General features: G+C 38.5%; 1 protein-coding gene and 1 long non-coding RNA gene across 3 annotated transcripts in view; one reads left to right on the top strand and one right to left on the bottom strand.

Moving 5' to 3' along the window:
- The window catches only part of RAD9B (RAD9 checkpoint clamp component B), a 38282-nt gene that overhangs the window by 10104 nt on the left and 11950 nt on the right, over positions 1-16228 (bottom strand). For both annotated transcript variants that reach the window (XM_064578350.1, XM_045887675.3), the window contains 5 exons: positions 13291-13397; positions 7546-7652; positions 7399-7463; positions 6756-6878; positions 3970-4219 (listed from right to left, as the gene is read on the bottom strand). In XM_064578350.1, coding sequence (XP_064434420.1) covers positions 3970-4219; positions 6756-6878; positions 7399-7463; positions 7546-7652; positions 13291-13397 — 652 coding nt within the window. The remainder of the gene's footprint in view (positions 1-3969; positions 4220-6755; positions 6879-7398; positions 7464-7545; positions 7653-13290; positions 13398-16228) is intronic.
- LOC129046209 (uncharacterized) lies at positions 4090-15373 on the top strand. The gene is made up of 4 exons (XR_010407401.1): positions 4090-4224; positions 10409-10831; positions 13188-13492; positions 14856-15373. It is a non-coding gene; the product is annotated as an uncharacterized LOC129046209 (long non-coding RNA).

Below are 16228 nucleotides of genomic sequence, written 5' to 3'. Positions count from 1 at the left end.
ACATAAGTATGTATGTATACAAATAGATATAAAAATTGATCAATATGTGTGTGTCAATAAATGCATATGTTTCCTAGCTTTGTCTGCTGAGAGGGCCTAGAAGCAAGGAAATCCCAGTACAAAAGAGCACACCTACCACCCAGAAGTTGTTTCTGTCTGCCATCTCTGATCAAAGGAACCAGGACTCTTGGGAGAAATGACTGATTCCATTTGGGTTGGAGTTGGGAAATACAAGGTAAGCCTAGAACACTTTAAGTTTCCAGAAAGTAAGGAAGTACTCAAAAAACGCTGGAGATATGCCAAAGAGACAGAGGCTCCCAGTATAAATGATAGTAATGGATTATCACCCCCAAAATAAAATTAATATTCAAGAGTATTTTGTCACATAAATAATTGAATATCAAATAAATGGAGAGAAGGAAAGTTATTAAAGCAGAATTTCATCTGACAATAGAAAAATTACCATTTGTCAAGCATCACAGTAATAATTATTTTAGACAAAAAAGCATCAATGGATGCTAAAATTAGTAGGCAAAAAGTATGATGAGAAACAGGATATTTACTTAGTTTCAAAGTATCTCCCACCAAGCCACTCTCGATTACTAACAGAAAACAGTAACTTTACCGTGGAGAAATCTGGCAGATAACCTTAACTATATGATAAAATTAGGATCACCAAGAAGACAAATCTCCATCATGGGTTTCCAGATAAAATGTGTGAGAAGAACACAGCATTGTTCTGTTTCATTCTTACTAAAAATGCACAGCTGAAATTTAATCATGAAGAAATCAGAAAAATTCAAATACAGGAACATTGTACTAAAGTGTCAAGGTAAAGAAAGATAAAACAAGATTTAGAAAATGTTCCAGACTAAAGGAGACGCTGTTAATATTTAGGGAATCTGGGTGACCAGTATATGGGAATTCGTTATACTACTTCCGCAAGTGAGTCTGAATTTATTTCAAAATTTTAAAAAATATAATGTTCATGGGACACCTGGGTGGCTCAGTCGGTTAAGTGTCTGCCTTTGGCTCAGGTCATGATCCCAGAGTCCTGGGATTGAGTCCCACATCAGGCTCTTTACTCAGCAGGGGGCCTGCTTCTTCATCTATCTCCTGCTCCCCCTGGTTGTGCTTTCTCTCTCTCTGACAAATAAATTAATAAAATCTTAAAAAAAATTTTTTTTAAATATAATGTGCATGTGCGCAAGCATGTGTGTATATACATGCATAGAAAAAGCCCTAACAGTAATAATAGAAGTGTTTGTAGTGATTATCTCTGATAATCTCTTATTTGTATTTTCTGATTTTTCTCTGGTGAAATGAGAATTGTACTATCACATAAATGTTAACATTTGGAGAGTCGGGGAGGGTATGTAGGAATTCTTTGTACTATTTTTGCAACTTTTTTTTTTATTCTTATGTTAATCCCCATACATTACATCATTAGTTTTAGATGTAGTGTTCCATGATTCATTGTTTGTGCATAACACCCTGTGCTCCATGCAGAATGTGCCCTCCTCAATACCCACCACCAGGCTAACCCATCCTCCCACCCTGCAACTTTTTTTAAAGAACTTATTTATTTATTTGAGAGAGAGCTCACGCCTGAGCACGAGCAGGGTTAGGGAGAAGCAGACTCCCCAGTGAGCAGGGAGCCTGACACAGGGCTTCATCCCAGGGCCCTGGGATCATGACCTGAGCTGAAGGAAGATGCTTAACCGACTGAGCTGCCCAGGCGCCCCAATTTTTGCAACTTTTTAAAAGCAAAATTATTTTAAAATGGAAAGTTAAAAACAAACAAGCAAACAAATAGTAATGGGCCATATTATTATCAGAATGTTACTAGCACCATAATGGCTATAGCTTGAGTCTGGTTCACAAGGGATGGCCCTCCTGTGTACATGGCAAATGCTGCAAATCAACTACAGATATAGCTTTAGTCATGCTCAACTTAGTTTGCCCAACCAAATGACTGGTGGTGTTGTTACTAAAGAGGAAACCTATCTGCCATTCCCGGCATAGAGTATGTTTTGTATCGGAGTAGGAAGGAGGAAAGGGGGAGGCCTAGTGAAGAGCATAATAAATACCCCAGGGACAGTCCCTGAATGCCATTCCAAGGAGTTTAGTTGTAATCCTATGGGACAAAGGGAATGATCCAAGAGTTTTGAAGACAGGAGAGTAATGTATAACAGTAACTAACATTTAATGAGCATTAGCCACGTGCCAGCTCCATATATTAGTTCAATTAATTCCCACAGTTCTATTTAATGGGTAGTACTATTATTATCCCCCTTTTACTGATAATAAAACCAAGGCAAGAGAGGAGTAACTTGTCCAAGTCACACAACCAGTAAGTGGCAAACAGGGATGTAAACCTAGGAATTCTAAATCTGGAGCCAGTGCTCTAAACCTCTGTACTTCACTGTAAATATAAGGTTTGGACAAAATCTTCTGGTACACTGGAGGAGAACCAGAGTGGACGGGAATGGAGGCATGGAAGCCAGTGGGAAGGCTCTCAACAGTTTGGATGGAAGATGATAAAGGTCTAAATAACAATCCTATTGTAATTTCAGTTTTGCAGGAGTTTGCCACATTAAGGCAAATAATACCATTTAAAATAGGACTGTGTTGGGGCACCCTGGGTGGCGGTTGTTTTTAGAATATACGTGACATGATGGGAAATTTGAAGAAGAGTCCTGTAATGGTGCTCATGGAGCTTACAGTTCTTTACAGTTCTTTATAAATGTCACTTGCCCTAGTGAGGAAATGGGCAATCTTAGTGAATTTCAGGGAAGTGAAGTGGCCAGAAAATGTTTTTGTATTGTTACCTTTGAAAAGGTAAGCACAATATGTGTGGCCAAAAAAACAGAAGGGGAAAATGCTTTTGTATAATGAAAGGCAAATTTCAGTTTTCACCTCATGGCCAAGTTAGTAATATACAAGAGAAAATTGCTGTAACTGCTAGGCATATAAAAGGTATTCAATAAACAGTATCAAACTGAATAATGAATGGAGTTTACTACCCAATTTTACTGCCCTAAAAGTCTTTTTTTTTTTTTAAAGATTTTATTTATTTATTTGAGAGAGAGAATGAGATAGAGAGAGCATGAGAGGGGGGAGGGTGAGAGGGAGAAGCAGACTCCCTGCCGAGCAGGGAGCCCGATGCGGGACTCAATCCCGGGACTCCAGGATCATGACCTGAGCCGAAGGCAGTCGCTTAACCAACTGAGCCACCCAGGCACCCCGCCCTAAAAGTCTTTTATACAGTGTAAGATAGTGACTTTTAGAAATATTATTTCTCCCTTAAAATTTGTTAAGAAACTCATATTTCTAAACCAATAATAATAGCAATAGTAAAACAAGCTTAAATAAACCATTAATGTAAACATATTAAATTGGGAATTATTATTTGAGATACTTCAGTTTCTAATAAATCATATTTATCTTCAGTTCAATAGATATCATAAGGTTTAACACAATGGCATTCTGTAAAGCTTATCATCCAGCTAGTAAAATGTTGGTAATATAATAGGTTATTAACTGGGACTCCACTATGAAATAATTGGTGATACTTGTTGGGATGAAATTTAAATTTGTACTACGATGAGTAAAGGATTTCCCAACCCAATTTGAAAAATAAAATGAGGACACTTATCTTAGAAAGTCAATTATATGCCTTTAGCATATTATTTGTATTCAAAGATTATCCTGTAAGCAATCGTAATTTATTCTTTAATACAAGAGACCCAAATATCTACTTGAATATATTTTGTTGCTCAATGAGCAATTTAAACTCTTTTGTACTGACAGTCTGTAAGTCAGACTGGTTTCACCTCTCTCCTATCAAAAAGTAAGGAAACTATTTTCAGGACATTGGGGTGGGCCTGGGCAGGGAGACTGCAAAGGGAGACAGATGATGAGAAATCTTGACTGAGACATTGTCATGTCTCAAAGTTTTCCCTTTACCTTCCTTCGATATGAAGACCCTGGCGCCTCCTCCGTGTCGCTGACACTGCTTTCTGGCACTTCACTAATGTCTTCATTCACTCTTTTCATTATAGGGCTGCCACAGTTTTCCAATGCAGGGATGTCTATTTGAGTCTCATTAGGATAAAGCCTTTTGGGTGCTGCTTTTCTCAAGATACATCCTGGGGCCTTGCTGGTTGCATTTTTGCCAGTCTTTGAACTGTTGTTTGTTGAACACATCAGATCGGACCTGAGGTATTAAGGGATTAAATGAATGAACTGTTAGCCTGCAAATGTATATTTTTATATAACTAATGAAGCAATATGGGATGACAATGATAACACTAGTTTAGAGAATATATTGAAACAACATAGAACTGATTGTTGAAAGTTTAAAATTTACCTCAAAAAGTTAAAAATAGAACTACCTACCCTACTATCCAGTAATTGCCCTACTAGGTATTTACTCAAGGATACAAAAATACAGATTTGAAGTGTACATGCACCCCTCTGTTTATAGCAGCATTATCAACGATAGCCAAACTATGAAAAGAGCCCAAATGTCCATCGACTGATGAATGGATAAAGAAGATGTGATATATATATATATATAAATGGAATATTACTCAGCCATCAAAAAGAATGAAATCCTGCCAGGGCACCTGGATGGCTCAGTCGTTAAGCAGCTGCCTTCAGCTCAGGTCATGATCCCAGGGTCCTGGGATCCAGCCCCGCATCGGGCTCCCTGCTCAGCAGGAAGCCTGCTTCTCCCTCTCCCACTCCCCCTGCTTGTGTTCCCTCTCTCGCTGTGTCTCTCTTTGTCAAATAAATTAATTTTCAAAATCTTAAAAAAAAAAAAGAATGAAATCCTGCCATTTGCAACAATGTGGACACTCTAGTAAGGTGTATTACGTAGGTGTATTATACTAAGCAAAATAAGTCAGTCAAGGAAAGACAAATGCCATATGATTTCACTCTTATGTGGAATTCAAGAAACAAAACAGAAGCTCATATGGGAGGGAGAGGAATAAAAGGGAGAGAGAGAGAGAGGGAAACAAACCATAAGAGACTTTTTTATTATTATTAACATATAATGTATTATTTGTTTCAGAGGTACAGGTCTGTGATTCATCAGTCTTACACAACACACAGCACTCATCACAACACATACCCTCCCCAATGTCCATCACCGAGCCTCCCATCTTTTTTTTTATTTTATTATGTTATGTTAATCACCATATATTACATCATTAGTTTTTGATGTCATGTTCCATGATTCATTGTTTGCGTATAACACCCAGGGCTCCATTGGCTATTGTGGACATTGCTGCTATAAACACTGAGGTGCAGGTGCCCCTTCGGATCACTATATTTGTATCTTTGGGGTAAATACCCAGTAGTGCAATTGCTGGGTTGTAGGGTAGCTCTATTTTCAACTTTTTGAGGAACTTCCATACTGGTTTCCAGAGTGGCTGCACCAGTTTGCATTCCCACTAATAGTGTAGGAGGGTTCCTCTTTCTCCACATCCTCGTTCCTGACTTGTTAATTTTAGCCATTCTGACTGGTGTGAGGTGGTATCTCATTGTGGTTTTGATTTGGATTTCCCTGATGCCAAGGGATGCTGAGCACTTTTTCATGTGTCTGTTGGCCATTTGGATATCTTCTTTGCAGAAATGTCTGTTCATGTCTTCTGCCCAGACCATGAGACTTAACAATAGAGAACAAACTGAGGGTTGATGGAGGGAGGTGTGTGGAGGATGGGCTAGATGGGTGATGGGCATTAAGAAGGGCACTTATTATGATGAGCACTGGGTGTTGTATGTAAGTGATGAATCACTAAATTCTACTCCTGAAACCAATATTGCACTGTATGTTAACTAACTAGAATTTAAATAAAACATTTTTTAAAAAGAAAGCTAAAATTTACATATATTATTTAGAAATTTTCTAAATTTCTAAATAAATACAGATTCAAATTCTTCAGTAAAGCAACCCAGTGTGCATGAGACAAACTTGTGATATAGTAACAGGGCCTGAGTTAGAAAAAAAAATCAAATTACTATACATCTGCATGATAAAATTCTATACAGTCATTAAAAATCATATTTCCAAGTCATAATCAGTTATATTGTAACCTGTTCACAATATATTTTGTGGGGGACAAAGAGGATAGAAAACTGCATATCCTATATGATCCTGATCTTATTTTAAGACATCTTATGCAAAATAAAAAGTCTGCAATAAAGAACAGTGAGCCAAATGTTAATAGTGGCTATCTCCAGGTGGTGCAGTTTATCTTTTTTGTACTTTTCTCTATTTTCCAAATTTCCCATAGTACCTTTAAGTTAACTTTTACAGTGAAGCACCCTGCACCAAAAAAAAAACAAACCAAAAGTTATTGAGACAAAAGAAAAACAAAGGCTGTCCCCATGTCCGAGAAAGAAGAGTTCTAGGCAGTGAACAGAAACTTACCCGTGAACCTTAACACTGTATCCCTCCTAAAAAACAACTGCCAAAACTGGAAATGAGGTTTGGGTAATAACAAAGATAAATCAGACAGTCCTGTTAAATTCTGATCAGAAGAGAAAAAACGAATGTCTAGTGCATGATTGGTGCTATTTCTCACTAGTTAGCTCCTACTGTAGCTCTTCCTGATTCAGTCAATATTTCTGATCTAATGTTTTACTCCTCGATTGTTTCCTAAATGAATGCCAATGAATTATTTCAGAATAAGATTGCAATGGCTTTTTCCCACCTAGTAAAGATGTTAAAACATTGGTCTTACCTTTTTTGTTTTTGTGAAAGACACAGTGATTGTGGAGAAGATGCTCTACTTGGCTCATCAGCTAATGTAGCCAAAATAAAGTTAGCTTCCAGTAACATATCATCGATACTTAAAGCCATAGGTCTAAAAAAAGTCAAAGTCAGAGCAAGCATCATACATGTTTTCTGATGGACATTAGGAAAATTAGAAAATGACACTTCAGAAGTAAAAAGAGACAGTTAAAGTCCTGTTTGTCTTTTCACAAATTAACATGGTCCTTCGACATCATCAGATCTGATTTCAAAAAGCTCATCTAACCCAGTCTCTGAAATTTTAGTTCTGAAATACTATATGAAATATCATGGTTTCATAGAAATTAGACTTGTTTAAGCCATGTATAATTTAATTTTCTAATTAGGCAATTAATTTCACCATGCACTCTGCAGAATATATCTTTTTCAATTACCAATTTAAAAATGCCATGTATGGCATCCTTCAAATTTTAGTTTGGTAAGTGTTGCTAGTAAAGTTAAGGAATTCTTGAGGTGTGAATTAATTTCAAAGTGATCCAAAGGGTTTTATTATTGATATATAACAAAAGGAAGAAAGGAAGGAAAGAAAGAAGGGAGGGAGGAGGGAGGGAGGAAATTTCCCAAGGACTTACTTCCCAGGAAAATCAAAATGAATGGCTATAGGAGCACGTGTAGCCTCTGAAAATGTCAGCATTCCCTGAAAGAGAAAAAGAAGAAAAATAGTTGAAATCTTTATTTTAAAAACTACCAGTGAAATTTTGATACAAATTTTTATTTACCTTTAATTCTTTGAAGCAGAATGTTATTTCAGTATCAACTGCAATTTGAAAGAAGTCAAACTCATCTGGGCCAACAAACATTTCACTGTACACAGAATTGGTCAAACCTGTTCAATATTATAGGTAAAGAAAGAATAGAATTAGTTCCAGGGGTACTTGTTAAATTTTAATATGAAAATATAACTGTAAGTGATAGATTAAAAATAGCCACAAATCCTTTGACACTCTTTCACTGAGAGATGGGGTCTATCCCTGTGTCCCCTCCCCTTGAATTTGGGTAGTTGGGCTCTCTGACTGCTAAGACCAATAGTATATGGTGCTATGGATGAAATGACCTAGTATTGGTTTCCGAGCCCAGGCCTTAAGAGACTGGCAACTTCCGCTTCCTCTATCCTCCATCCACTTCCTCTATCCTTTAACACTCACTCTTGGAACTTGGCCACCATGCTGAGTTCATGCTATATGAAGACCAAGGTAATGGAGAGGCCATATGTGTGCAGGCACTCTGATTAACAGCCCAGATGTGCTCCCAGCATCAATTACCAGCCATGTCAGTGTGCCATCTTGGATGGATTCAGATGATTCCAGACCCAGCCACTGTCTAACTGCAATTGCATGAGACCCCAAGAACAAACTGTTTGGCTGAGCCCCATCAACCCACAGAAACATAAGAGATAAGAATGAATTATTTTGAGTTTTTCACTACAAAAATGTTTGATATACACACTCAGAAATACAAACACACACCTTCAGCCCTGGAGGACATAATAAGAAGTCTGTGACCCGGGAGGAGGCCCTCAGCTGACTTACAGCCTTCAGAACCATGAAATGTAAAGATTGCCTGTTCAAAGTCACTGGAGAAAGTCCAAAAGGAGGCAGAATCGAGAAGTTATTCAGCACTTAAAAGAAGCAATGATAATGGAGAGAGAGAGCAGCAGCAGAGAGAGAGGGAGAAGCAGGCCTCCCGCGGAGCAGGAAGCCCAATGTGGGGCTCCATCCCAGACCCCGGGATCATGACCTGAGCCGAAGGCAGACGCTTAACCAACTGAGCCACCCAGGCGCCCCAGAAGTGCTTCATCGTGTTGTACTGAGTGACATGAGGCCTCACCTGTGCAAGCTGGGAAATGTAAGAAGTTTAAAAAGAAGGAGGAGGAAGTAGGAACGAGGGAGAAAAGAAACAACAAATAAACACACATAAAATAGGCACTATTTGTCTGTAGGCTTCTGACTGAGCACAGAAAGCAAGTCATTCAGCAAAAAGTAGAGTCATCTTTGTGAATATTGCATAGCTCCCTATTGCTTCCTTCTCAAAGATGCCTCAGGATAAAGCTAAGAAATGAAAGTCTTTGTCATTTTCATTTCTCCTTAAAATCGGGAGGAAAGAGGAGAAACATTTCATGGATACAAAGATATCTGAAAGGAACCACAAAAATAAAAATTCAGAATAAAAAAAAGAAATACATACACACACACGAGTACCTTTTCTTTTTCTCACTTTCTTTTTTTTCTAATTGAAGTGTAGTTAACATACAGTGTTACATTAGTTTCAGGTATATAATATAAAAATTCAACAATTCTATACATTTCTCAGTATTCATCAATATAAATTACTCTTAATCCCCTTTATCTATTTCACACACACACACCGCCAACCACTAGTTTGTTCTCTGTATTTAAGAGATGTTTGTCTCTTTTTTTTTTTAATTTTTATTTTTTTAAAGATTTTACCCATTTGACAGAGAAAGACACAGCGAGAGAGGGAACACAAGCAGGGGGAGTGGGAGAGGGAGAAACAGGCTTCCCGCGGAGCAGGGAGCCCGATGTGGGACTCGATCCCAGGACCCTGGGACCATGACCCGAGCCGAAGGCAGACGCTTAACAACTGAGCCACCCAGGCGCCCCTCTTTTTTTTTTTTAAAGATTTTATTTATTTGACAGAGAGAGCACAAGCAGAGGGAGAGAGAGAGAGAAGCAGGCTCCCTGCTGAGCAAGGAGCCTGATGTGGGACTCGATCCCAGGACCCTGGGATCATGACCCGGGCCAAAGGCAGCCACTTAACCGACTGAGCCACCCAGGCGTCCCAAGATGTTTGTCTCTTTTTCTTTGTTTGTTCATTTGTTTTGTTTCTTAAATTCCACATATGAGTGAAATCATATGGTATCTGTCTTTCTCTGATTGACTTATTGCATTTAGCATGATATCCTGTTTTAAAAAGATTTTATTTATTTGAGAGAGAAAGAGAGAGAGGGCACTCATGCACCAGCAAGGGGAGGGGCAGAGGGAGATGGACAAGCTGACCCCTGTTGAGCAGAGACTGACGCAGGCTCGATCCCAGGACGCTGAGATCATGACCTGAGCCAAAGTCAGACACTGAACTGACTGAGCCACCCAGGCGCCCCTAGCATTATATCCTTTAGGTCCATCCATGCTGTCGCAAATGGCAAGATTTCATTCTTTTTTATGACTGAGTAATACTACATTATATATACACACCACATCTTCTTTATCCCTTTGTCTATGATGGATTTGGGTTGCTTCCATATCCTGGCTATTGTAAATAATACTGCAGTGAACACAGGGGTGCATGTATCTTTTCAAATCAGTGTTTTCATTTTTTCTGGGTAAACACCCAGTAGCAGAATTATTGGACCATATGATATTTCTATTTTTAATTTTTTAAGGAACCTCTATACTGTTTTCCATAGTGGCTGCACCAATTTACATTCCCACCAACAGTACACAAGGGTTCTTTTTTCTCCACATCCTTGCCAACACTCATTATTTCTTATGTATTTGATTTTAGCCATTCTGACAGGTATAAGATGAGATCTCATTGTGGTTTTTTTTTTCTCTCTCTTTAAAGAAAGGCAGACTACCACATGTAGCACCTCATTTGGATGTGTCTGGAGTCTTGGAAGCTTGACTACCCTACACTCTCCTGCAAATGGACCTTGAGAGCTTGTTTGAAGGCTCCAGCAGGGAAGCTCAGCTATTCGTATACCCTTGACCAAAGAACGGTCCTCCTCTATTGGGAAGGTTGTCCTCTTTGAGCGTGAAGCCTTGGGAGGGACACACATGGAGTGGTGAGGGAGGAAGGGGACACCCGCCTAGCAGCCAGATCAGCTGAATCAATCCTGGCGATCAATGGAGTGACAGATGTTTCAGCCACATGGCCCTCACATCTTCATTGTGGTTTTGATTTGCATTTCCCTGCTGATGAGTGATGTTGAGCATCTTTTCATGTGTCTGTGCCCATCTGTATACATTCTTTGGAGAAAGTATTCAGGTACTCTGCCCATTTTTTAAAAAGATTTATTTATTTGAGAGAGGGAGAGAGAGTGAAAAGAGAGAGAGTGGGAGGCAGGGGCAGAGGGAGAGAGAATCTTAAGCAGAGTCTGCACTGAGCGCCCGACATGGGCTCTATCCCATGACCCTGAGATCACAACCTGAGCCAAAATCAAGAGTAGGATGCTTAACTGACTGCACCATTCAGGTGCCCCAATCTGCCCATTTTTTTTATTGGATTACTTTTAATAGCTTCATAGTATTTCATTATCTTTACTCAACCAATCTTCTGATATTAGATCTGAAGTATAGAAGGAGATGTCCCAAACTATTAAAAGTGCTTATCTCTGGATAGTGGGATTTCAGGTGACTTTTTTTTATTAGTGCTTATTTTGTGTTTTTTATTTTCTTCAATGAACATGAATTAACGTAAGTGTAAGAACAAAGGATAAATAGTATATATATATATTTTTAAAGATTTTATTTATTTATTTGACAGAGAGAGACACAGCGAGAGAGGGAACACAGGAAGGGGGAGTGGGAGAGGGAGAAGCAGGCTTCCCGCCGAGCAGGGAGCCCGACGTGGGGCTCGATCCCAGGACCCCGGGATCATGACCTGAGCCGAAGGCAGACACTTAACAACTGAGCCACCCAGGCGCCCCCAGTATATATTTTTTAAAAGGACCAAACACTGGGTGCCTGGGTGGCTCAGTCGTTAAGCGTCTGCCTTCAGCTCAGGTCGTGATCCCGGGGTCCTGGGATCGAGCCCCACATCGGGCTCCCTGCTCGGCAGGAAGCCCGCTTCTCCCTCTCCCACTCCCCCTGCCTGTGTTCCCTCTCTCGCTGTGTCTCTCTCTGTCAAATAAATAAATAAAATCTTTAAAAAAAAAAATAAAAGGACCAAACACTATCCTAGAAATCATTCCTATCAAACAAGAAGACTCATGTCACTTCCCGAGTACTAGCATAGAGTAGGTTCAATAATAAACAATTGGGTCCCTAGTCAACCATAACTATAACTACTCATTAGAAAGCTGCTCACAAGGGACAATATCTCCTGGTTACTAAATGGCCATCTTTATTCAGAGATGGCATTATGGAATACAAAACAGACCCTTTCACTAGCCAAGCATATAGTTTCCTGATCATGCGCTTCTGAGTGTCAAAAAACAATGCTAGGTAAGACTAGAAAGAAGCAATAAGAGCACAATGGTTAATGAGCCTGTGCCTTGGAGCCTATGTTCAGATAATCCACACTTACTGTGTGACACCAGGCAAGTCACTGAGTTTCTCTGTGCTTCACATGAAAAAATGGACATAATAATAGGACCTACATCACAGAGCTTAGAAAGATCACATGAATTCATAAATGAAAACCATTTAGAAAAAGAACATAGAGGGGCACCTGGATGGTTCAGTTGATTGAAAAGCTGACCCTTGATTTCAGCTCAGGTCATGATCTTGGGGTCCTGGAATCGAGCCCTGCATCAGGCTCCCCACCCAGCAGGGAGTCTGCTTGAAATTCTCTCCCTCTGCCCCTCCCCCTGCTCACACTCCCCTTCTCTCTCAAAATAAATTAATATTTTTTTTTAAAGTTAAAAAAAAAAAAGAACAAAAACATGGCACACACTAAACACCACAAAAGTCATCTGATCCAACTTCAGCCCTAATTCTACTGGTTTTTCAGTCTGGAATAATACAGTTCCCTCCCTTTCTTTTCTTTACTGTTGTCACACACACACATGCAGACACACACACACACACACCAAATTACCCAAGGTTCAAGAGTCTCAAACAGCTTGTACCCAAAAGACCATAGTCAATTTTCTTGGTAGCAAAACTTCTGATTCAATCATGCCTTAGTTTCTCCATTCAATCTAGATAACTCTTGGAGGAGCTGACGTAAGTATTCACATTTTCTGCTGTGTGTATTTGCCATCTGGAGTATCTTACTTCTCTAGTTCAAAGCTACTTTTTCTTCTTATGTGATTAACAATAATCTCAGTTGGATTGCTGGCCTCTTAATTTTTCTTTATGCTAAACACAAAGGTTGATAAAAGATGAAAAACAGGGGTGCCTGGCCGGCTCAATTAGAAGAGCATGCAACTCTTGATCTTGGGGTCATGAGTTTGAGCCCCATGTTGGGTGCAGAGATTACTAAAAAATAAATAAATTTTAAAAAAGATGAAAAACAGACCTTAAAAATCTTAACTGAAAATATACTTTTCTCAGTAACGATTCTCCTAATTTTAAAACAACCTGAATTTCAAAGCCAAATATTTTAATTATTGATTCTGTTCCATTTCCTGGATCCCTTAAAAATTTTAATGATCTTTCTACATCTTACTGCTTTTTAGACAAGAATAAAAGTTATGCCACCAATGTTTACTGTATGGTCAGTCATCAAGAAACCCAGGAAGTGACATGCCATCCGAGCGCCATGACAGATGTAGTCCTCACCCATTGGTTCATCACTGGAACTCTTAAGGCAAACGCTGAGTGGGGTAACAGCAAGAGTAACTTCTTCTTGACTTGATGTAAAAAGAACAACTGCCTCAGCAAGCACTCTACAAAAAGTAATGAAAAGTACTATGTTACTTGAAAAACAAGAAGAAAGAATCTTATTAAATGGGACTCAAATCTTTAATCTGGAAATAAACAGGTTAGTCAGCCTAGATTTTTTAAAAACTTACCCAAAATACCAAATAGCTGCAATATTTTTAGTACATTTTAAAAATTCACTTGAAAGCCAAGAGAATAGTAAAATATATTCTTAGTATGACATGTAAAAGCTGCAGAATAAACCAGACACTGGAAGAAATGTCTTCAATTCCATGGTTTTATATACCCCCTATATATTTTTAATGACCTGCAATCATACTCCTAAGGGAGGTAGTAGAAAACATCGCTGTTCAGACAGAACCGGGTGGAACTATGCTGGAGATCTGGGTGAGGGGTAGAGGTTTACGAGCAGCCTGCTACTTATATTCTCTTTCCCTTTGTTACTTGTCCTAGATTATTACCTATTACTTTCAAGGTTGTCTTGACATCCCAAATGCCCTTTTATCCTGAGCTCCCTTTTTAAAAATAGTTTTATTGATACAGAATTCACATACTGTACAATTCACAGATTTAAAGTTTTTTAACTTGTATTTCCCTAACTATTAATGATGTTGAGCACCTTTTCATGAGCTTTTCAACCATTTGTATATCTTCTTTGGCAAATTATCTATTCAAATCCTTTGCCCATTTTTAATTAGGTTATCTTTTTATTATTACATTACAAGATCTGGGCTACTTTTGAAATTGTTGTCAGATAAAAGTGAGATTCTTAGAATGTATGTAATGTTGATGTTAACCTGATGCTAGACATTAGCTCAGCAGTGTTTCTTGATGCCAAAATGTCAGGAACACCTACCAAATTCATCTAGGAACTTTTCCAGTGTTGATGGTGTTTTATAAAAGACCAAATAACCTGATACAAAAAAATTACAACATAAATGTGCAATTCAAAAAGGAAGAAAAATACAATAAATATATGAAAAGATGTTCAAACTCCCAAGGAATCAACGCAACAAAAAAGGACATCTAATAATACAATTTTCTACCTATCAGGTTGGCAAAAATTTTAAAGATTGATCATATATGTTTTACTTGAAAGGACTCCCCTACACTTCTGGTGGGAATGTAAGTTGGCTCATCCTTTAAGACAGCAATTTGGTAGTCAGTATGTATGCAAATTTAAAATTTGGTAAGCCTTTGACCCAGTGATTTCATTTCTAGGACTCTGTGTTAAGTGTATAAGATGGCCCCCAGTGATCCCCACCTCCTGGTATTTATGTCCTCATATAATCCTCGGCCCTTGAGTGTGGGCTTAATTTATAGAGTCACTTCTAACAAAGAAAATGGCAGAAGTGATGAAATGTCAGTTCTGAGATTAGATTATAAAAAGACTTTGGTTCCATTTGTGAATTCTCTCTCTCAATCAGTCATCTCAATCAATTCTCTCTCTTTCTGATTACCAGTGGCCACGTTGTAAAGACAATCAGATAATCCACAGAGAGGCCTGTGTGGTGAGGAACTGAGGCCTACCAGCAACCAGACTGGTGAGCTTGGAAGTTGATCATCTGAGGGCTCCCCACAGCCATGTCTGTGAGTTTGGGAGTGAGCCCCCCCCCAAGTCCAGCCTTCAGATGAGACCACAGCCCTGGCTGACAGCTTGACTCCAATTTCATGAGACACCTTGAGCTGGATGCACCCAGTTAAGCCACACTTATAACTATGAAGTAATCAATATCTGGTTTCTTAAAGCTCTGAGTTTGGGGGAAATTTGTTCCACAGAAATAGGCAACTAATACACTTTTTTTTTTATGGCAAAAAGCTGGAAACAACCTACTTTTTCACTAATAGGACAATGGGTAACTAAATTATGGTTCAGTCATACAGTAAAAAATTATGTAATCATTAAAAACAATAAGATTGATTTAAGTGAACTGACACAGAAACTTAATAAATCAAGTTGCCAAATAATAACAGTAGGACATTTTCTTTGAAAAAATTAGTTACAAGTATGTGTCTAATAAGTAATATAAATTTGAGAGGGGGGAAGAAGGAAGAGAAAGAAAGATATCCATAGCTATAAGGAGAGGGTGAGTTACAGAGAGATTGGCTATATAGAGAAGAAGATCTACAAGGATATACACCAAATTGTTGATTGATGTTACCTCTGCAAAGTGGGATAGAGGGGACAGGTAGAGGAGAAAAACTTTTCATTTTTTATCTTTGTACTCCTCTATAAATTCTAGATGTATTACAAGGAGCATGTATTGCTTGTTTAATTTAAAGAACAATAAGGATAAAATATCCTTTGGCTCACAAAGTAATTAATGTTTAATGCTACAGCTTAACTAAAAAATTGGTGCACTTTTCTGACAAATGAACTAAAAAATTGGGTGCATTTTTCTGACAAATGCACTTTTCTGACAAATGCACATTCTCTAAAGAAAAAATGCAAACACTTGGGATAAAATAAGTTTACATAAAAACATTAATGTTTCCTTGTGTTGTGTGTTTTAAGACTTAGGCAGAAGGCAATATATAAATGCAAAGTATAATTAGGTAATATATTTTTCCCTTGGTATCACTTGATGTAGAAAGGCACTAATGGGATATTTTTAGAACTTTCTTGCCACTAAATCATTATTGCTACCATTAAGCAATTATATTATCTACTATTATCTTTTTCACAGTTTCCTCTTGACCTTGTAAGGGGATTTCTCCAAGTCAAATGTTAGCTTTTTAAAAAAATATAACTGGGCGCCTGGGTGGCTCAGTTGGTTAAGCAACTGCCTTCGGCTCAGGTCATGATCCTGGAGTCCCGGGATCAAGTCCCACGTCG

Source organism: Mirounga angustirostris, unplaced genomic scaffold, assembly GCF_029215605.1.
Source record: "Mirounga angustirostris isolate CCGP_5_RB_7025 unplaced genomic scaffold, mMirAng1.0.hap1 SCAF_14, whole genome shotgun sequence".
NCBI classification, from domain to species: Eukaryota; Metazoa; Chordata; class Mammalia; order Carnivora; family Phocidae; genus Mirounga; species Mirounga angustirostris.
The sequence above is the reverse complement of the archived record's forward strand: the minus strand, read 5'-3'. Positions and strand labels throughout refer to the sequence as shown.